Raw genomic sequence first — 21055 nt, 5'->3', positions numbered from 1 at the left:
TTTTTTGTTGTTGTTGCCCAGGCTGGAGTGCAATGGCACAATCTTGGCTCACAAAGAGCCGCTGCACCCAGCCTCACTCTTTGTTTTTATCCAAGAGAAATAAAAACACAGATCCACAAAGAAATTGTATAAGAATGATCCGCCGGGCGCGGTGGCTCACGCCTGTAATCCCAGCACTTTGGGAGGCCGAGGCGGGCGGATCACAAGGTCAGGAGATCGAGACCACGGTGAAACCCCCCGTCTCTACTAAAAATACAAAAAATTAGCCGGGCGCGGTTGTGGGCGCCTGTAGTCCCAGCTACTCGGGAGGCTGAGGCAGGAGAATGGCGTGAACCCGGGAGGCGGAGCTTGCAGTGAGCCGAGATCTCGCCACTGCACTCCAGCCTGGGCGACAGAGCGAGACTCCGTCTCAAAAAAAAAAAAAAAAAAAAAAAAGAATGATCTTGGCAACTTTGTTCATATTAGCTCAAAACTGGAGGCTGGGCACAGTGGCTCACACCTGTAATCCTAGCACTTTGGGAGGCCAAGGCAGGCGGATCACCTGAGGTCAGGAGTTTGAGACTAGCTTGGCCAAAATGATGAAACCCTAGCTCTACCAAAAAATAGATAAAATTAGCCAAGCATTGTGGTCTGCGCCTGTGGTCCCAGCTACTTGGGAGGCGGAGGCAGGAGAACCGCTTAAACCTGGGAGGCAGAGTTTGCAGTGAGCCGAGATTGCGCAACTGCACTCCAGCCTGAGTGACAGAGTAAGAGCCTATCTCAGGGGAAAAAAAAAAAAAAGCTGGAAATAACCCAAATGCATATCTCCCAGGGAATTATTATTCACAAGGAGAGGCACCCTCTGCAACAAAAAGGAACCAGCAAGCACAGGCTCCCTGTTAATCCCCGTGGTGCAGGAGGCATTTTTCTGAGTCTGTCACAGCCAAGGGCATTAAGGACTTCAAAACGTGTCTGTGGTGGGAGTGCTGCGTGGGCAGGACCAGCACGGGGTGGGAGGTGGAGGGTGGGGAGCTCTCAGCTGCCTGCCCCTGTCCCTGTGCCCACACTCTGGAGGTCTCTGGTGGGCCAGAAACGATGAGTGCTCATTTCTCTCCCACCCTGCAGGCACAGTTGGCGTGCAGCTCCCAGGTCTCCACGAGTACGGCGCCGTCGGGGGCTCCACACACACGGCCACTGCGGCCATGTGGGCCTGTCAGCACTGCACGTTCATGAACCAGCCAGGCACGGGCCACTGCGAGATGTGCAGCCTCCCCAGGACCTAGGGTGCCTGCCCTCTGCTGGCTAGGACCGGGCCCAGCCCAGCCCTTCCTGAAGCCAGAAGCGTTGCTCAGTGTGTTCCCTATAACTGCCCCACAGTGGGCAGCCCTGGAGGGACAAGGGCTGGCTGTCCTGGGCTCCCTGACCCACTGAAGCTTCTCAGCACGTTCCTCCTTGGAGAGCGGGTGCCACGGCTGGTATTCTGCACGCTGAGTGCAGTCCCAGACTGGAAACGCAGAGCGGCCCCTCATGCCTAATCCTGTTGACAAGCCCCCCACTGTGTTGGAAGGACCTCTCACCTCTATACGGCACCTGCAATTGGGGAGCATAGGGAGGGGCTGATGCTGCCACCACCCAGCCTTTTCCTTCCTTTCAATGCTTTTTGTTTGGCCTCCCCGCCCCCCGCGTTTTTCTGGCTGGGAGCTCTTGGTTGCCCCTGGTCGGACTGCTTGGTGGCAGACACCCTGCCTGTGAGGGCCACTTTCCTCTGCCGGGAGCTGTTTGGGGGGGATGCCGTGGCCCTGGACACAGCTCCCCTCTGCAGGTCTGCAGGTCGGTTTGCTGCCTGCCCTCCTCCTCTCACCCGATGTCCAGGTGGGATTTTAAAGTCTGCATTGGTTATAATAACAGTTATCAGTAATTCCTGCCCAGAAGACTTTTATTTATTTTTTTTTAAGATAAAAACTGCACAAAAGGGGAGTGAGAGAGACTAGTTTCCACATCTTTCCCTCCTTTAGTGAAGCCCCCGAGGTTGTGTCCAGGGTGATGAGTGTGGACGGGGGTACCAGTCAGTTCTCCCTTGAAGTAAACCTCAGTGCCTGAGACTTTTCTACCAAGCCACACAGCTGCAGCAGCTGCAGATACTGCGGGCTGAGCAGGAGCAGTGGTGGCGCCTGCCCTGAGGCTGCCCTGCGATGGCCTGGGTGGGAGAGCTGGGTCGCCGGTGTTGATGCTCTGGCCCTCCCCAATACGCTGCTTCATCCCACTGCACTGCCTGGCTGAGGGTGTTAGGGGCTGTGCCTCTTGTGAGGGCCATCTGGGACCTCTCTGGGGCACTGCACAATTGATAGTGTACCAATGGAGGGAGCCTGGGCGATCTGGAACAGCACCTGGTGGGGTCCTGTGTGTGTGCGCTCTGTGGGCTCTGCGATCGTCTGTGGCCAGGCCGGGGCACGGCTCTTACCTGGGGAGTGGTGGGCATCTCGATGCTTCTTTGCCTTAATGATGGCCACATTTGGGTTGCTCTGCACCCACGGGAGAGGCTGGCCCAGCTACAGACTGCTGGACTTCTGTGTCCATCTTGGGGGGTAAGCCCATGTGACCCTCCCACATTCTTGGCACTATGAACAGAGAACACTTGCCTGTTGGCTTCTGAAGTGGTCAGGACTGTGGCTGGCACCTCCAGGTCCGCCTGGCATGGGACACCAAGTGGAAAGCCCAAGCAGCTCATCTGCTCTTGGGACCAGGGGCCAGTTGGGTTGGGTCTGGCATGGCAGAGCTGTCGTGGAGGGTCTGGAGGGGTGGAGAGGAGCCTGGTTGAAGCGGACTGCTGCGGGTGCAACTCCCAGCTTGGCCACTGTGGGCTGTCTGCTCTCCCTCCTAGCAGCTGTCACGCTGAAGTTTTGTCCTCTGCTGTCTCTGGTCCTGAGATCAGCTGTGAGCCTAGGTGGCCAAGGCTTCCTGCATTGCTTCCCTGTGAGTCCAAGGCCGTCCCCACCACTGGGCAGGAGCTGGACAACACGGACTTCTAGAGACAGCCGCGTTGCCAGTTCCTCCTCTCCCACTTGCTCATCCTTATCTGCCATGCTATTCTAGTTTCCATTGTCCTCCACCAGCATTTCCCTCACTCTGAAATTCCGGCATTCACATCATTCATGTTTTCTTTTGTCTTTCAGCTAAAGAAAAAACATTGGCGATTTGTCTGCTTCTGGTTTTGAGTTACTCTTTGTTCAGTAATGCACTTTATTTTATTGTCCAAAGAGAGTCAGAGCTAAGCATACAGGCTTGGGGGTGAGCCCTGCTATAAGAGTTCAGGCCCTGGGAGGCTCAGCCACCTCCCGTTGTGGGAGGGAGGTCTCAGCCCCACCTCGCATCTTCACCTGCCCTTGGTGTGGACACACCCTCTCATGCTACCAGCACCATAACCCAGTGGGGGTGACTGGGTGCACACCTGCCCAGGTGAACACAGCGGCTGCCAGTCTCCTGGCCCAGAGAGGAGGTGGGGCCTGGCCCTGGTCTCTTCTAACCAGGCTGCTCGTGGGGCACAGGTGCTCCTGCTTCGGCTCTGTTTCGGCTCACAGGTGTGCATCACTGGGCTTGGATTTGCATTACATTGACCCCAGCCCTGCAGTGGAACCTAATAAAAGCGCCTGAAGCAACGGCCTGGTCTTAGTGTGTCCTTCCGGCGCACTCAACTGTTGTCTGGCATCTGCTCACTGTGTGGGGATTTGATAACTTGTCCCCAAGATATCACCGTCTTACGCGTGTGTATGTGCATGGACCATTTAAAGATGGGGATTCTACTTCCCCAGCCAGTCCCTCCCAACCTTGACTCCTCGATAAGTTTCTTGAAGTGTTAACATCTAGGAGGAGGAGGAGAGTGCATCAGTGTTTGACAGCCCGGCCGCCCTTGGGTGCCTCTTCTGCATCTGCCCCACCTGTCAGCCCCGCAGCTGCTCCCGAGTCACTGCTTTGTGGACAGGTACATGTGACCAAACAGCAGGTGAAGGACAAAGCCCAGGAAGCCCAGGCTGCACAAGTGCAGCAAGGAGTGAGGCCTGGGGGTGACACGCCTGTGCTGCTTGAGCTGTCTTTCCTGTGACAATAGAAAGCGTCTAGAACAAGTGCTCTCTGAGCCTCAGGTAGGAGCCCTGGCAGCCACCGTTCAGCACCACTTTGTCCTTTGGCCAGTGACTCATTGCTGACTTGAGCAGTTACTAAAACCTATTTTCTGAAGGGGGGTCTTGGGGTGAAGCAGGCCACAGGGCAGTTACCAAGGGGTCCTGGCTTCTGCACTCCAGCAGTGAGAGGGTGGGCCCCCAGCATCCGGCCTCCAATCCTGCACCTTCAACACAGTGCAGTTCACTCAATTCCCCACAGCTCCTGGGATCACTTGGGCCCAGGAGGTCGAGGCTGCAGCGAGCTGTGATCGCAACTCTAGCCTGGGCCACAGGGTGAGACCTTGTCTGAAAAAAAAAAAATGCTGAGGTGGGGAGGCTCGGGGAGGTTGCATCAGAGAAAGCGCAAGTGCAGCAGCAGCCTGGGCCATGCAGGGAGCCAGTACCTGGTCATGGCAGTCTGTGTGAGAGCCAGTGAAAATCCTTGGTGCTTTCATCCTCTCTGGTTCTATGTAAAGATAAACGCTGGGCACAGTGGCTCACACCTGTAATCCCAGCACTCTGGGAGGCCGAGGCGGGTGGATCACCTGAGATCAGGAGTTCTGGCCAACATGGTGAAACCCTGTCTCTCCTAAAAATACAAAAACTGGACATGGTGGTGCACACCTATAATCCCAGCTACTCGGGAGGCCTAGGCTGGAGGATCAGTTGAACCCTGGGGGGCAGAGGTTGCAGTGAGCCGAGATTGTGCCACCGCACACTCCAGCCTGGGCAACAGAGCAAGACTGTCTCAAAAGAAAAAAAAAAAATGCTGGATGCAGCGGTTCATGCCTATAATCCCACCACTTTTGGGAGGCCAAGGCTGGCAGATCACTTGAGGTCGGGAATTCAAGACCAGCCTGGTCAACATGGTGAAACCCCATCTCCACTAAAAATACAAAATATTAGTGTGGTGATGTGTGTGCGCCTGTAATCCCAGCTACTTGGGAGGCCAAGGTAGGAGAATTGCTTGAACCCAGGAGGCAGAGGTTGCAGCGAGCCAAGATTATGCCACTGCTTTCCAACCTGGACAACAGAGTGAGACTCTGTCTCAAAAAATTTAAAAAAATTTAAAAATGGTTCTGGATGCCAATCCCCCACGAAATCAAGCAAATCGTACTGCTTAGAAATAGAAAAGCCCAGGGTTGGAGACCAGCCTGGCCAACATGGCAAAACCCTGTTTCTATTAAACAATAGAAAAAGCCTGGCGTGGTGGTGTGCACCTATAGTCCCAGCTAATCGGGAGGCTGAGGCAGGAGGTTGGCTTGAGCCTGGGGTGTTGAGGCTGCAGTGAGCCGAGATTGCACCACTGCAAAAAAAAAAAAAAAAAAAAAAGGGGCAAACTCAGGTTCCTGGGTCCCTGCTCCACCTCCTGCTGTGTTCTTATTGGGCTGTGCTGCTCTGAGGAGAGGTCCCTCAAAGCCCAGCCCTCCTCACCCTCAGCACAGCCTGAAGCTTCATGGTTTCTCTCTTCTCAGTCTGACCTTCCAAATTGACTCCTTCATATAATTTGTGCTTAGGGAGATGATACCACCTACAGGTTGGGCATAGAGACAGTGTCCAGCGGTGTGCTCTGCTGTGTCAAAGGCTTCCGCTAGGAGTGTGTGTATCTTCCACACCCACAGCAGAGAGGTTGCCTCAGCCCTCATCACCCTTCGCCAAGTATAGGTGGGGCACAGCACAGCCCAGCAGCTGATGGAGAGCCGGCCTTGAGCCCTTTGCTGGTGTCCAACTCACCCCCTTTCCCCTGGGATCCATGCTTAAGGTCCCCCACATGACCATTGATCATAAATCTTGTTGCAGATAGGAGCTGGGCTTGGCGTGGGGCCAAGAGCCTGCCAGCCCCCGGAGCAGAATGGAGTGGGCAGCGGAGTAAACCGCCGGGTGAGGCTGCTGGTTTACCGGGCCTCCTCCCACGTTCTTTCCTCCTCCACGTGATCGTGATCATTTCCTCTAGGACGGTCTTGGCATGTTTCCATCCATATGGAAGAGACGGCCTGGGAGGACTGGATGGGAGTTGGTGTGTGTGAGCGAGCGAGCGACTCAAGAGGCTTCAGAGGGTTAAAACTAGCAGTCAGAAGACCGGCAGAGGCTCCCCTGTGGGGGAAATTCGGTCAGAAGACCGGGGAGGATCCCTGTGAGGAAATTCACAAAACGATGCGGCATCTGCACTTCCTGACTCTGAAGGCCAAATGGGATGCCCCTGGCCCTCCTCTCCCCACTCCCCAGCATCAAAGACAGCATTTCCAGCCCAAACACCTTCAGAGCAGCCCTGGCGACAGAGAGGATCGGGGAACTGACTCCAGGTGCCGCACCTGAGTCTGTCTATCCTAACACCCAGAATCAGACATCCCCGTTGTCCTGGGGTCAGTCCCCACCCCAAACTCAAAGGGGGGGCGGTCAGGACGTCTGCACGTGGTGCTTTGTGCTCCGGCAGATGCACCCGGACTCCACGATGTCTGCCCAACTTCCAAGCCCTGTTTTGCAGCCCTGCCCGTAGACTCTCCCTCAAGAGTGTCTGGCCTTAGCGGTCTTCAGATTGGCTTCTTAAACGGAGGGAGGCGGACCGGGGGTGGGGTTCCTTGGTCATTTACTTGTCAGCGGTGTCCCTGGTTTCCGCTCTCTTCCGGGCGTGGAGGAGGTGTCATCGCAGGCCCCTCCACGGGCGTCCCTCTGGTCAGTACTTCTCTCCTGGAGGAAGTGGAGAGCTGCCCGGAGGGAGAGGGTGGAGGTGTCTTGCCCTGTCTCACAGTCATTTTCTTGTCCTTTGCTCCCAACCCGTGGTGTACTCCCCGTCCCCACGTGTTCAACCACGGAGGGAGGGAACGCACTTCCACCTAAGCAGGCTCACGCCGCTGGGCCCTGAACGTGGGGGCCCCTGGGGGGCGGCTCACGGAGCACAGGGCAGAGATCCATCGCTAGGATGACAAGAGCCGGCGCTGCCCCACCCCGTCCCCGGCTGGAGTGCGCTCCGGCAGGACTCAGGGGCTCTCCGAGAACCCAGAGAATCAAGGGGTTTACGCAAAAGCCAGAGGAGCGCAGCGCGGCCTTTCCCGCCCGCCCCCGGCACCGCCGACCGCTTTACGGCGGAGGTCGCGCCGCACAGCGGGCTGCCGTAAAGCGCTCCGAGGCGGAGCCGCCGCCGCGCGGCCGGGGCTCTTCACCCTGACCGGCCCGCGCTCACGATGGCCAGCGCTGCGCCGCGGGTCCGCTACCTGGCGGGCTTCTGCTGTCCCCTCGGGGGCCTGGCGGCGGGCAAGCCCCGCGTGCTGTACCACGAGGCGGAGGTCTTCCTGTCCACCGGCAGCGAGCTCGTCTACGTGTACGACCAGGAGGGCGGGCTGCTGACCGTGAGCGCCGGCCCGCGGGGGCGGGAGGGGCCGGGCGGGGGCGGCGGTTCCTGTGAAAATGAAGACCGCGGGCCCGCGCGTCGCCTCGGCCTGACCCGCGCCCCGGTCCGCAGGCGGCGTTCCGGTTCCCGGACCAGGTGTGGCACCTGGAGCTGCTGGCGCCGCGCAGGTTGCTGTACGCGCTGTGCGCCCGGAGGGGCCTTTACTGCCTGTCGCTGGACCACCCGGGCAGGAGCAGGTGAGGGCGGGCCCGCGGCCTCCCTCCCGCACGCTCCTGCTGCCCCCGGACTGCTTCAGAGCGAGCAGCCGCACCTCCTCGCTCTTGGGGACCCGGGCTGCCACCAGCTCTGAGCCTTGGCCGCCATCCCCGCCCATATCTGGAGCCCCTGCCCCCAGCACTCTTGCTGCAAGTATCTTGCTCACAGTCCTTAGTAAGTGGGGTTCACATGGTTAAGCCTACTTCGGGGTGCGGGATCCTGTCCTTTGGGCCCTGGTGGCCCGGTGCTGTCTGGTGAGACACGCCCCCGAGGTTGGGTGTTTATTAGAGGGAGGAGACAGCAAAGGCACCGTGACCCGGAGCCAGTGATCGGTGGAAACCATCTGGGTCGGAAGGAAGCGAGCTCCGAGCAGCCAGGCCTGTCTTCAGTGCAGAGCCGGCAGCTGCTGACCGCGGCCCAGGCTGTACAGGGGGGGCAGCCTGTGCACTTTGCAACCCGGACCTCAGCCGGACGGTTCTGTGCTGAGGGGTGTCCGTTCAAGCTGCTTTTGAATGTCTGATACTTCCTGTCAAGCGTGTCCTCCGTGGGGAAGGTGGGAGGCCATGTGGCAGATGGACTGCTGAGGGCCTTGAGGGTCACTGCGGGGACCCCTGAGCCAGACTGCTCCATGCCAGGTTATGGTGAAGAGAACGTGGGAATCCCACCCTGCCCAGGCCTGACCAATGCATCCCTTGTTCTCAAAGGTCTACAAGCCGGGATGACAGGGACAGCGAGGACGGTGACCAGCCTTCCCCTGTGATCCCTGTGGACCCCGATGCCTGCATCCTTCCCGATGCTGCGCTGTGCGCGTTCACCGTGCTGGACAGTGTGCTGGTCACCCTGGTGCAGGGCCCCGCCCGGTGGAAGATGCAGCTGTTTGAGCAGCCCTGTCCTGGGGAGGACCCCCGGCCAGGAGGCCAGATCGGTGAGGTGGAGCTGTCCACCTACGCCCCCCCAGCCGGGGTCCCAGGAAAGCCTGCAGACCCCCACTTCCTTCCAGTGCTATGCTGTGTGTCACCGTCAGGCTCCAGGGTGCCGCGTGACCTCCTTGGGGGCCCTGGGGGCTTCACGCTGGAGGACGCCCTCTTCGGGCTCCTCTTTGGAGCTGATGCCACCCTCCTGCAGTCACCTGTGGTCCTCTGTGGTCTCCCTGATGGCCAGCTCTGCTGTGTGATCCTGAAGGCCCTGGTCACCTCCAGGTCAGCCCCTGGTGACCCAAATGCCCTTGTCAAGATCCTCCATCACCTGGAGGAGCCTGTCATCTTCATAGGGGCCTTGAAGACAGAGCCACAGGCTGCAGAAGCTGCAGAGAATTTTCTGCCTGACGAGGATGTGCACTCTGACTGCCTGGTGGCCCTTGGTCACCATGGCCGGATGCTGGCCATCAAGGCCAGCTGGGATGAGTCTGGGAAGCTGGTGCCCGAGCTGCGGGAGTACTGCCTCCCAGGCCCCGTGCTCTGCGCTGCCTGTGGCGGGGGTGGCCGCGTGTACCACAGCACCCCTTCTGATCTCTGTGTGGTGGATCTGTCTCGGGGAAGCACCCCGCTGGGCCCCGAGCAGCCCGAAGAAGGCCCGGGAGGCCTGCCCCCCATGCTGTGCCCAGCCAGCCTGAACATCTGCAGTGTCGTCTCTCTGTCCGCCTCTCCCAGGACGCATGAAGGTATGAGCTGCTGTCTAAAATGAAAGATGGGAGCCCAGGGTGGAGCGTCCTTTTTGGCTGTCTGCTACTATCAGGCCGCCTTCTTTTCCTGGGCTTGTTCTTTCGCAACGCTGACAGGTGTTGATACAGCCTAGTGGTTAACTCCCTTCTTGTCTCAAGGTCAAGCAGGGGCTGGTGGTGGGTCTATGCATTGTTCTGCCTCTGGGGTCTAGGGTGTGGCCCTGGGCCTGGTAGGATCTGAGTGTGCTGCTTGCTGGCTGTGGACTCGGAGGAAACTCGGGGGTCGGCCACAAGTGCCTCCTCCGCAGGTCTTATGTGGCGAGCCGCCCAGGGAGGTCTGTTCCGGACTCGCCTTTCTTCCAAAGGCTGCAAACGCCTGCTCGTGTCATGGTGTGGCCTGCCCGTGAGTCTGCTCTGGACCGAAGGCAGATGGCACCGTGGAATTCTAGTTTTGTGTGTGTGGCCTGCCCGTGAGTCTGCTCTGGACCGAAGGCAGATGGCATCGTGGAATTCTAGTTTTGTGTTTTCCACAGAAAAAGCCAGAGAGGGTTTTAGCTGTGTGTGCCCAATGTTGGGGTGAGAGAAATAGAGCCACACACCCCCAACCAGTGCATTTCCCTGAGTCTGCTCACATTGTGAGCATGCTAACAAATCTCGCCATGGAAAATACATACACAGCAGGAGAGGAGGGCTTTGAAGGGAAACACCAGACTGTCTCCACTGCGGAAGAGAGGGCTGCAGACGGGGTCAGAGATGGCAAGGCTCGGGGCCACCGACAGAAGCCCGGGGTGGGGATAGCGCCTTTGTCTCGGGACCTTCTCTTCCTCACTGGACACTGGTCTTGTCTTCCGACTTCTTTCCTGGAGCCTGGGGAAACACCTGAGTGTCACGCTGCTTGCCTCTCCCAGTCTGCGGACCAGGCCCCTTGTGTGTCTGTCACCAGGTGGCACCAAGCTCCTGGCCCTGTCCGCCAAAGGCCGCTTGATGACCTGCAGCCTGGACCTAGACTCTGAGATTCCTGGCCCAGCCAGGATGACCACAGAGAGTGCAGGCCGGAAAATTAAGGAGCTGCTGTCTGGAATTGGCGACATCTCTGAGAGGTGAGCAGTTTGGCTTGGGCCGGGCAGAGGCTGGCACTGCCATCCTTGGGAGGTAGTATCTCTGTGTGGGGTCGTCCTGAGTCTGGGTGTCCTCGGGTGGCAATGGTCCAGGAGAGGCCATTACTTGGCCTTTTTTTTTTCTGTTTTTTTTTTTTGAGATGGGGTCTCGCACTGTTGCCCAGGCTGGAGTGCAGTGGCGCAATCTTGGCTCACTGCAAGCTCCGCCTCCTGGGTTCACGCCATTCTCCTGTCTCAGCCTCCCGAGTAGCTGGGACTAGAGGTGCCCGCCACCATGCCCAGCTAATTTTTTTTATTTTTTGGTAGAGACAAGGCTTCACCTTGTTAGCCAGGATGGTCTCGATCTCCTGACCTCGTGATCCGCCTGCCTCAGCCTCCCAAAGTGCTGGAATTATAGGCGTGAGCCACAGCACTCTACTTGGCCTCTTTTTTTGAGAGGGAATTTCACTCAATGTCACCCAGGCTGGAGTGCTGTGGTACGATCACTGTTCACTACAACCTCCGCCTCCCGGGTTCAAGTGATTCTCCTGCCTCAGCCTCCTGAGTGGTTGGGATTATAGGAGTAATCCACCACGCCCAGGTACTTTTTGTATTTTTAGTAGAGATGGGATTTCACCATGTTGCCCAGGCTGGTCTCAAACTCCTGGGCTCAAGTGATTTGCCTGCCTTGGCCTCTCAAAGTGCTGGGATTACAGGCATGAGCCACCGCGCCCGGCCATTACTTGTCCTCTTAAGATATCTTGAGAGCCTCAGGCGTCCCACTGTTTGGTGACAGGCTACCCAGCTGCCTCTGGAAGATGAGCCAGGACTGCCCCCCAGCACCCCACCCTTTCTCCCTAGTGGGCCACAGGAGACATCCCCTGCTGAGTCTTCACCCTCCCTGCTCTCAGCGCAGGATCCAGTGTGCTTTTCCTCCCGCAGCACTGGCCTCGGGACGTTCAGAGAGAACACGCTGCGTGCATGCAGCATCCCCTGCACCTCTCACGTGACCACTGGGGTCCTGAGAGCGAGGGGCCTGTCACCCCAGGTCCCTGTGGTGAGGGCTGTTTCTGTAGTGCCTGCCACCCTCCTGGCTTTCGCTGTAAAGGCTGCAAGGAGAAAAGAGACCCACTAGGGACATTCTGGGGAGCCGAGGCGGGGGTGATGCACCACCTGGCCCCTGAGTGGCCCAAATGTGGGTGGTGGGCTTCTCGCACCTGGCAGATCAGCCTAGGCCCCCCAAACACCAGCTCCATCCTCTGTCCGCTTTCCTCCTGCAGCCCAAGAGGAGAGATGAGGTCAGATGGCTTGAGGCAGCTTCCAGAGAGGCTCAATGTGGGTGGGACCGGGAGAGACATGTTCCTGCAGCAGGAGCCCCCTCTGTGGTGTGGCTCCACCCCCACTGTGTGCTTGTGGAGCCAGGTTTGGTGCCTACTGGGCCTGAGTCAAGATGTGGCACCGGGCGCTGTGGGTGTCCCCCCCTCTCCTGGGGGTCATGTCTGTCTTTCGCAGAGTGTCTTTTCTAAAGAAAGCGGTTGACCAGCGGAACAAGGCCCTGACAAGCCTCAACGAGGCCATGAACGTGAGCTGTGCACTGCTGTCAAGCGGCGCGGGCCCCAGGCCCATCTCCTGCACCACCAGCACCACCTGGAGCCGCCTGCAGACGCAGGACATGCTCATGGCCACCTGCGTGCTAGAGAACAGCAGCAGCTTCAGCCTGGACCAGGGGTGGACCCTGTGCATCCAGGTGCTCACCAGCTCCTGTGCCCTTGACCTGGACTCGGCCTGCTCGGCCATCACCTACACCATCCCCGTGGACCAGCTCGGCCCCGGTGCTCGGCGGGAGGTGACGCTACCCCTGGGCCCTGGTGAGAACGGCGGGCTCGACCTGCCTGTGACCGTGTCCTGCACGCTGTTCTACAGTCTCAGGGAGGTGGTGGGCGGGGCCCTCGCCCCCTCGGACTCTGAGGACCCCTTTCTGGATGAGTGCCCCTCCGACGTCCTGCCTGAGCAAGAGGGCGTTTGCCTGCCCCTGAGCAGGCACACAGTGGACATGCTGCAATGTCTGCGCTTCCCTGGCCTGGCCCCGCCACACACACGGGCCCCCTCCCCACTGGGCCCCACCCGCGACCCCGTGGCCACTTTTCTGGAAACTTGTCGGGAGCCTGGCAGCCAGCCAGCAGGACCCGCCTCCCTGCGGGCCGAGTTCCTGCCCCCATCTGTGGCTTCCATCAAAGTGTCAGCGGAGCTGCTCAGGGCTGCCTTGAAGGACGGCCACTCAGGTTGGTGGCACTGATTGGCTTTGCTCAGCCTTGGGGATTTTTTTTTTTTTCCTTAAAGAGACAGGAACTTGCTGTGTTGCCCAGGCAGGAGTACAGTGGTACAGTCATGGCTCACTGCAGCCTCGAGCTCCTGGCCTCAAGTGATCTTCTCATTTGGGCCTCCCAGAATGCTGGGATTCCCTGCATGAGCCACTCCACCCCACCCACCTCGGGCCTGTGGACATGGGCTGTTCCTCCTTCTCCCAGCTGCTCCTGTGGGGCGGCCTGGCCCCCCAGCCCAGCGAGCTCTGCTCAGGAAATGAGCTTCGCCTGCATCCCGTCCGCTGTTGGGGTCTGGCCTTATGTGGGGCCCTCTCACCATGTATTTCTTTTCAGTTTTGTTTTTTAAACCTATATATGGAAGCGTAACCTACATACAGCAGAGTCACAAAGGAGCCAAACTGTGAGCTTCATATCGCAGGCACCCGGGGAGGGAGTCAGCTGCACTCACCCCAAAGCCCCGGCACCATTCATCAGGCGTTTGTGAGCTCCACGTAATGGAGTGTGCGGTCCCTTCTTCGTGTCTGTCCTTTGCTCCCCCGTGCGTGTGAGACCCTTTGTCACAGGTGCAGATGTCGCCATTCTACCGCAGATGGGTATTTGGATGGTCTCTGGATTTGGGCTTGTGCAGAGAGGGCAGCCGCAGCCATCCCCTGGGGTGTGTCTGCCCGGTGCCGGGGCGGTGCTGCCTGCTCCCAACCTCAGCCCCCAGGAGCATTGCCAGGTCCCCCAAAGTGGGGTTTTCACCTTCCACAGACTGTAACTGCCCCCACCCATCGCAGGACTTGTTCAGCAGAGAGAGTTGAGCAGCGGCCTCCTTCCTTTCTCTAAGTCAGCTGGCCGTGCCGCAGCTTAGGGTGGGGCTGTGGATGGCTGGGATGCTTAGATGGCTCTGGGAAGGGCACTTTGGGGCAGCCGTGCAGATGCCCACCTGGTAGGATCCGCTGAGCTCTTGGCTGGTGCCTCCCCTCCAGGTGTGCCCCTGTGCTGTGCCACCCTGCAGTGGCTCCTTGCTGAGAATGCTGCTGTGGACATCGTGAGGGCTCGAGCGCTGTCTTCCATCCAGGGAGTGGCCCCTGATGGCGCTGACGTTCACCTCATCGTCCGAGAGGCAAGCAGGGGTTCAGGCAAACGAGCCTCGGCACCAGCAGTTCTTGGGGTGGGACCCCTGGCCTGGAGCTCGGGAGGACCCCTCACCCTGGGCGGGGGCCTGGCAGCCTTCTCCCGAGCTCCCCAGAGGACTATGATGTGACAATTTCCCCTCATGCCAAGCAGACGCCACTCAGGCGGGGAGGGCCTTGCAGCTCAGATCCCCGAGGACTGGCCCTGTCCAGCCCTGTCCGCCATGAGGGCCCCCTTCCCCTGTCCAGTACTGAAGTCATAGCAGGTTCCACAGTGCTGCTGGCAACACCCGTACCCCAGGAGCAGCAGCCCCGTTAACCCCCTGCACTGCTAGAGGGCTCCAGACCCGTCGCGGAAGCCGCTGAATGGCGAATGGCACTGCTGGTCTACAGCCCCTGTTGTGCACACCTTTCCAGAGACTCATGACCTCCAGCACACCCTCACGTCCCACCAGCAGAGACTCTTGCAGGGTAGCCCGGGCTGCCAGGACACGTGTGTCCCTGCGGATGGGCAAGGCTGCCTGGGGCTCAGAGTCTGCACTTGGTTTTGGTTTTCGTTTTCGTTTTGTTTTTTTTTTTTTTGAGATGGAGTCTCGCTTTGTCGCCAGGCTGGAGTGCAGTGGCGCGATTTTGATTCACTGCCATCTCCACCTCCTGGGGTCAAGCGATTCTCCTGCCTCAGCCTCCTGAACAGCTGGGATTACAGGCGCCCGCCACCACACCCAGCTAATTTTTGTATTTTTAGTAGAGATGGGGGTGTCACCATGTTGGCCAGGATGGTCTTGATCTCCTGACCTCAGGTGATCTGCCCGTGTCGGCCTCCCAGAGTGCTGGGATTACAGGCGTGAGCCACCACGCCCGGCCCAGAGTCTGCACTTGGAATCGAGCCTCAGCCCTCGGGTGCCTTGACTGCCCACTGCGTGGCCCTTTCAGCCCGGATGCTGGGTCTGCTGGTGGCCCTGCAGGTCGGTGCTAACAGCCCCTGTGGGAGAGCTGCAGGTGACTGTGTCCTTTCTGGGCTCCCGAGGCCCCTGGCGTCTCACCTCCTGTGTGGCGTGTGGAGGATAAGCCTGGTTTCCTGGCTCTTGGCCTGTTCTTGCCATTCTTTGTTGTCCAGCTCAGCTCAGGCCAGCCTCCCTAAGGGACAGGTGGGTGTCCCATAGATAGGCCTAGCAACTCCCAGTGCCCACAGCGATGCCCTAACCCTGCTGCCAGAGGTGATCTGTGATGCCTGGTGTGGGGGGACAGGCCTGGGCCCCCCAAGGGGCATGCAAGATCTACATGTAGGTTGTGCACAAGGCATGTCACTGCAGTGGCCTCCTCCTGGAGCAGGCCCCAGTCTGGCTCAGGGCCCTGCGTGAATTCCACAGGTCTGAGGGACGGGGTCTTCCTGACACATCTGGGTGCAGAGCAGGTTCCTGCCACTGGTTGGTGGCTCATTCTTCAGGTGGAAAAAGTTAAACTAGGGTACTGAGCTCTGCCTCCTTCAGGGTACAGGACAGCCCAGGGCAGGGGGTTGGCCTCACGTGCTGCCAGCTGGGGAGGCTTCTGTGTAGCCTGAGCCCCCCGGGCAGGTGGGGGTGCCACAGGCAGGCAGTGAGGTGGCTCCTGTGTTGCAGGTGGCCATGACCGACCTCTGCCCAGCCGGGCCCATCCAGGCAGTGGAGATCCAAGTGGAAAGCTCCTCTCTGGCCGACATTTGCAGGGCGCACCATGCCATTGTCGGGCGCATGCAGGTATGTCGGCCCGCTCAGGAAGGCGGCCAGGATCTGTGGGTCGCTCGCTAAGGTCCGTGCATGGGACCCTGTAGCTGCTGGCCACGGGGTCTGCAGCTCCCTGCACGGGAGTTGTAGGAAGATCCAAGCCTGCTCTGCCGCTGAGTGCAGTGTTGTGCAGTGGGGCTGTGGGCGATGAGAGGCATGAGGTGGACCCTCTCAGGAGGCCAGTGCTGCTCCCCAGGTGTGCCGTCACCCCCGGGCACCTGTGAGTGCAAGGACTGCCCGGGCTACGAGGCCAGTGGGCTTCTATTTGTGACCTGCGAGGTCAGCCCAGGGTTTCCTCCCTTCTCTGGCTGGGCAGAGGCTGCATAGAGAGGCCGTGGTCTGGGCGTGGATCCTAGAACAAGGTGCTGGGAGCCTCCACGTCTTTGCCAAGAGAGTGGAGTTTGCAGCTCCCCCCACTCACAGCCCCAGGGGTTCCCTGGCACAGGAATAGCTGCTTCCATGCTGTGCCCAGAGCCAGCTTGGGCCAGCGGCTGCCAGATCTGAGAAGAAGCTCTCCAAGTTCCAAGCTAAAGTCTAAACTTGTGCCCTCGGCAGGGCAGCTGTCACACCTATCCACTAGGACTGTAGCACAGCTTTGGCTCACACAGTGGGTCTGCAGCAACCCTAGAAACCGGTTCTGGAGTTTCTTGTTAGGGGTGGTCCCTGCCTCGGCTCCACCTGGGCTTATCAATGTGCATGCCCAGGCCTCCCCAACCCTGAGACCCAGGGCCTGCGGCCTGATGCCAGCTCAACTCCCGTGGGCACTGTGGTGACGCTTGGAGACGAGGCCCCTCTGCGAGCAGTGACTCTGCCCAGCCCCGCCAGGTGGCTCAGATGGCCGATCCCAATGAACACGTCAGCTCACACAGCACCATGACCCAGAGATTTCGTTTGGTGCAAGGACCCTGCACCCTACACTTCCATGACCCTGATGAGCATGTCACGCAGCACTGTGACCCCAGTGATCTCACGGCACCATGATGGGGGGCTGCCTGGGCTTGGGGGTCTTGTCCTGAGTGCTGGGGGCACCACGGGGATCTCCAGAGCTGAGGTGTTGCCTGTCAAAGGAAGCTCTGCCCACTGGGCCATCTGGTCCCCAAGAAAGTCCCGTTCCCTGCCAAGAGCAGAGCTCCAGCCCCTGGGTTTGTGTCTAGATTTTTCTCATCTTACAAGGACACAGTCATGTGGGGTCAAACCCACTCCCGCGATCTCATCTTGGTCATCTGCAGAGACGCCATTTCCAGACGCAGCCACTCTCTGAGTGCTGGCACTGGGGCTTCCGCATGAATCTGGGGGGGCCCACGCACTGCTGCTGCCTCCTGGACACAGATCTCGTATTGGGCTGCAGACCTTAGTGTCCCCCAACAGCTAGGTGCCCACCCCGCAAGCAGGAGTGCTCTCAGGACCCTACCCAGCACACAGCAGCTACCAGCACTTCTGGGACCCCAGGCAGGCCAGTGCTGCCCCTCGGGGTGTCAGGGTCTCTTCTCAGTTGCTTTGCTCCAAGAGCCTGCAGGAACCTCACTGCCCAGGCTCATCTGGAAATTTAGTTGTATTTATTTATCTGTTTGTTTGAGATAGAGCTCCGGCTCTGTCACCCAGGCTGCTAGTCCAGTGGAGGGAGCTCGGCTCACTGCAACCTCTGCCTCCCAGGTTCAAGTGATTCTCCTCCCTCAGCCTCCCGAGTAGCTGGAATTACAGGCTCCTGTCACCAGGCCTGGCTAATTTCTTTTTTTTTTTTTTTTTTTTGAGACGGAGTCTCGCTCTGTGTCGCCCAGGCTGGAGTGCAGTGGCCAATCTCAGCTCACTGCAAGCTCCGCCTCCCGGGTTCCCACCATTCTCCTGCCTCAGCCTCCCGAGTAGCTGGGACTACAGGCGCCCGCCACCTCGCCCGGCTAGTTTTTTGTGTTTTTAGTAGAGATGGGGTTTCACCGTGTTCGCCAGGATGGTCTCGATCTGACCTCGTGATCCACCCGTCTCAGCCTCCCAAAGTGCTGGGATTACAGGCGTGAGCCACCGTGCCCGGCTGATTTCTTTATATTTTTAGTAGAGATGGGGTTTCACCGTGTTGGTCAGGCTGGTCTTGAACTCCTGACCTGAAGTTATCTGCCTGCCTCAGCCTCCTAAAGTGCTGGGATTACAGGCCTGAGCCCATCTGGGAAGTTTAGATCCAAGCCCAGGGAGCCGGTGCCGCAGCCCACACTGGGCTGTGCCGCGTGACTGAGTGAATGGCCAGGCCAGGGTCTCTGCACAAGATGCTAAGGCAGTTCCCTGGCTGGTCTGTGCTCCTGAGCGGCCTGAAGCCCAGGATGGGAGAAGGGGGCAGCAGGCAGGTCTGGATCTGCATAGAGTGTGGCTCTTGGGGACAAGGAAGATCCCACTAGTGGAGAGAAAAGAACCAAACAAGTTCATTTCCAAGAAACTGTCAGGCCAGGGGCTCTGTGCCCTGCTGCTCTGGAGGGCAGGAAGTTGAGGTGAACAGTGGGGTGGAAAACAGCAAAGCGGCTGGGGGGGTGCCAGGCAGGGAGGCGGGGGTGGGGGGGTGCCAGGCAGGGAGGCGGGAGTGGGGGGGTGCCAGGCAGGGAGGCAGCGCTGGGCAGATAGAAGGAGAGGGTCACCCTGCTTCGAGGGGTGTGGGGGCAGGTGCTGGAGCACACCCTCTCCAGCATGTCCCCTGTGTCGCCCCCAGACGATGGTGACAGAGCAGGCCGCCCAGGGCTCCAGCGCTCCTGATCTCCGTGTGCAGTATCTCCGCCAGATCCATGCCAACCACGAGGTGAGCACCCGGTGCCCTGGACAATCCCCTCCACCTGGGTAGCCAGGAGCGCCCGTCGGCAGGCCCTCCTCCAGTCACCCGGAGTCTGCAGAGTCCTCGCAGTGCGTGGGCTTGGCTCCCGTGGGCCTGGGGCAGAGTCCGAGTGACCACAGCCTTTCCTGCCCCTCGTCTTCCTTGAGGGGCCAGGTGTCCCGGCCAGGCTGCGTGTCCCATGTTTTAAGGTTCCAGATGAGTGTTCATCCTTGGACCACCTGTCACTTCCCAAGTATGGTCCTGCGAGTGGTGGGTCCCCCAGAGACATCCAGTGACATCCCCAGGGCCAGGTGGGGGCCTGAGCTGTGTCTGCTCCACCTGCAGACGCTGCTGCGGGAGGTGCAGACCCTGCGCGACCGGCTCTGCACAGAGGACGAGGCCAGCTCCTGCGCCACCGCCCAGAGGCTGCTGCAGGTGTACCGGCAGCTGCGCCACCCCAGCCTCATCCTGCTGTGACCAGGCGGGCCTGCCCTGGCCACGGCTCTGGTCACGCTTCCAGCCTCTGTAACAGCCCCCCCAGGCCTTCGTGGTTTTAGAGGAAAACTGAGTTGGCCTGGTCAGAGCCGTCAGGAAGGTGTGGCCTGGCCACGTGGGAGCAGAACACTCATGAAAGTGCTTGAAGGCCACGAAGCACAAAGCAGATTCTGATTGGGAGCAACCGAGGTGGGCTCTGAACCTGGCCGGTCCAGCTTCGCGTCCTCTGCTGCTCTCTCTCCTCCTCTGACCGCGGCTGCAGCCCCTGCACTCGCCTTCCTCACTGCTGGGCAGCCTTCCCGCCGCAGCAGCAGCCCCTGAGGCCAGGAGGCAGTGCGGTGCATTCTGGACCCTACGGGCCGGAGAAACAGGATTTCTGGGGTTTGGACTTGGGGTGAGTTTGTAACTGTTGCTGCCGCACCACCAGGAGCACCAGCTGCCCCTCTGGGTGGCGCTACCAGGCGCCCCACGGTACCCCTGTCACACTGTTCACACCTGCCCGGCTGCCCACTCTGGGACCCCGAGGTGGGAGGGTGCTCCCTGAGACCAAAGCACAAAACAGCATGCAGGGAGCTCCTGCAAGTGCCCGTGGCCTTGCGCCACACCAAGGAAGGGCCATCGGGTGGCCTGTGGCCGGAATGCTCAACAACTAGGTGCCCCCGGCCGGGGCCGTACCCAGCACTGTGCACTATTTTCAGGGCCACTCGGTGGCACTGTGGCCTGGGGGTGCCCTGAGCCCCAGCCCCCAGCCCCCTCCCTCAGACTGGGCTACGGCCCGCCTCCTGGTGCTGGTGCTTTCATCTGGGGAGGGTGCTCGTGCCTCCCGCTGCAGGCACTGTCCGCGACGAGTGCGGGTAGGAGCCGTGAGGTGCTTCTCTGCTGTGACAAACGACCCTGTCTGTGAAACTTCCGGCCTCGGCTGTGTTTTCTCACCCCTTCCCACCCTCTCACTGGGCTCCCTCCAGAGTCATGGCATTGCTTGGGAGCCCCCAGCACGGGGGTGGCCTCCAAGGAAAAAGTGTTCGCTGTGACCCAGTTACCCCTGAGGAGGGCTCTGCTCCACGGGGGTGTCTGGGAGGCCTGGGGCCACTGCCTGGCTCTCCCGCCTTCCTCTCCGTGGAGTGGGAGGGCCCCGTGGGGTGCTCCGAGTCAGGGTTTGTCTCCCTCAGTGGTCGCCACATCTCAGGGAGCAAGGCCCCCCTGGTGACACTCCAAATCCGGCCTTTTCAGTGGGGCCACGGCCTGTGTTGCTGGGAGAGCGGGGGCCGGGTGAGCCACCCACCAGGGCGGGCCCGCACCCCTTAACGGTCCCATCCGCGCTGTGCTCCCCGGATGTCCTCTGCCCCCCTGGCAGGAGCCTCTGGCTCTGACCTTTGTCCAGCGCTTGTGCCCATGTCTTGCTCTGAGAGTCAGGGGGAGAGCAAGGGGTTGCCAGGGGCTAGGGAGGGTTGAGGACCTAGGCTGGGGAGGGGTGGTGTCCAGTGAGGTCATCTGTGATATGTGTTGCTGGCCTCACCCCACCCAGGCTCAGTCCGCCACCCACCCCCAGCCCCCATCTTCCCCACGTCCTCAAGACCTCCCCTCCGCCCCACCTCCACCGGCCTGGGTCACCCTGCCCTGTCACCCTGCCCATCCACAAGGCCACCTCCTGGGCGCAAGTCCTTGGGCACTGGGAGGTTGTGGGCGCACTCTGGTTTGTGGGGAACTGTGGGCCTCCTCCCCCTACAGCTGCAGGACCCTCAAGCGGCACCCGAAAGCCCACGCGCAGCTGCGGGACAGACACAGTTTAATGCGCGATAGGCTGGTCCGGGCGCGGCCTCAGTACTCCCAAAGCGCGGTCCCGGCTGGTGCGTCGGCGTCGGCGCGCAGCAGGCCCGAGGCGCCGCCGCGCAGGTACTTGCCGCTCCGGGCGCGGATGGCCAGGCGGCCGCGTTCGCGGAACTCGAAGACGAAGTCCTCGGCGCGTTCGCCGTCACTGCACACGCTGCCGTGGCTGCCCGTGTACCAGAATCCGCCGCCGCGGCCTGGGGGACGGGACGGCGTTGGCGGGGTGCCCACCTGCCCGCCGCG

At 60.2% G+C, this 21055-nt stretch overlaps 3 protein-coding genes across 21 annotated transcripts in view; 2 read left to right on the top strand and 1 right to left on the bottom strand.

Annotated features, from left to right (window-relative positions):
• The window catches only part of NPLOC4 (NPL4 homolog, ubiquitin recognition factor), an 87614-nt gene extending 83979 nt beyond the window's left edge, over positions 1-3635 (top strand). For all 4 annotated transcript variants that reach the window (XM_074020920.1, XM_045376493.2, XM_045376492.2 and 1 more), the window contains one exon: positions 1105-3635. In XM_074020920.1, the coding sequence (XP_073877021.1) occupies positions 1105-1262 (158 nt within the window). In that variant the 3' untranslated portion in view covers positions 1263-3635. The remainder of the gene's footprint in view (positions 1-1104) is intronic.
• A 3625-nt stretch (positions 3636-7260) lies between these two features.
• Positions 7261-19891, top strand: FAAP100 (FA core complex associated protein 100). 14 transcript variants are annotated; one of them, XR_012426337.1, is made up of 9 exons: positions 7261-7483; positions 7597-7721; positions 8445-9400; positions 10344-10500; positions 11440-12365; positions 13793-13929; positions 15559-15675; positions 18392-18478; positions 18836-19891. XR_012426337.1 is itself a non-coding variant. In XM_074020916.1 (9 exons), the coding sequence occupies exons 3-9, from the start codon at positions 8608-8610 to the stop codon at positions 18965-18967; spliced, it is 1779 nt and encodes a 592-aa protein (XP_073877017.1). In that variant the 5' UTR covers positions 7261-7455; positions 7597-7721; positions 8445-8607; the 3' UTR covers positions 18968-19891. The 14 variants fall into 14 exon arrangements, 13 of the variants coding, with proteins under 13 accessions (XP_073877017.1, XP_015294443.3, XP_073877013.1 ...); XM_074020916.1 differs by having other exon boundaries at positions 7261-7455; positions 12010-12365; XM_015438957.4 differs by having other exon boundaries at positions 7261-7455; positions 12010-12779.
• Positions 17242-21055, bottom strand: part of FSCN2 (fascin actin-bundling protein 2, retinal) — a 24923-nt gene continuing 21109 nt past the window's right edge. For 2 of the 3 annotated variants that reach the window (XM_074020921.1, XM_074020922.1), the window contains one exon: positions 17242-21009. In XM_074020921.1, the coding sequence (XP_073877022.1) occupies positions 20804-21009 (206 nt within the window). In that variant the 3' untranslated portion in view covers positions 17242-20803. The remainder of the gene's footprint in view (positions 21010-21055) is intronic. The other variant, XR_012426338.1, reaches the window with a different exon arrangement.

Source organism: Macaca fascicularis, chromosome 16 (assembly GCF_037993035.2).
Source record: "Macaca fascicularis isolate 582-1 chromosome 16, T2T-MFA8v1.1".
NCBI classification, from domain to species: Eukaryota; Metazoa; Chordata; class Mammalia; order Primates; family Cercopithecidae; genus Macaca; species Macaca fascicularis.
The sequence above is the reverse complement of the archived record's forward strand: the minus strand, read 5'-3'. Positions and strand labels throughout refer to the sequence as shown.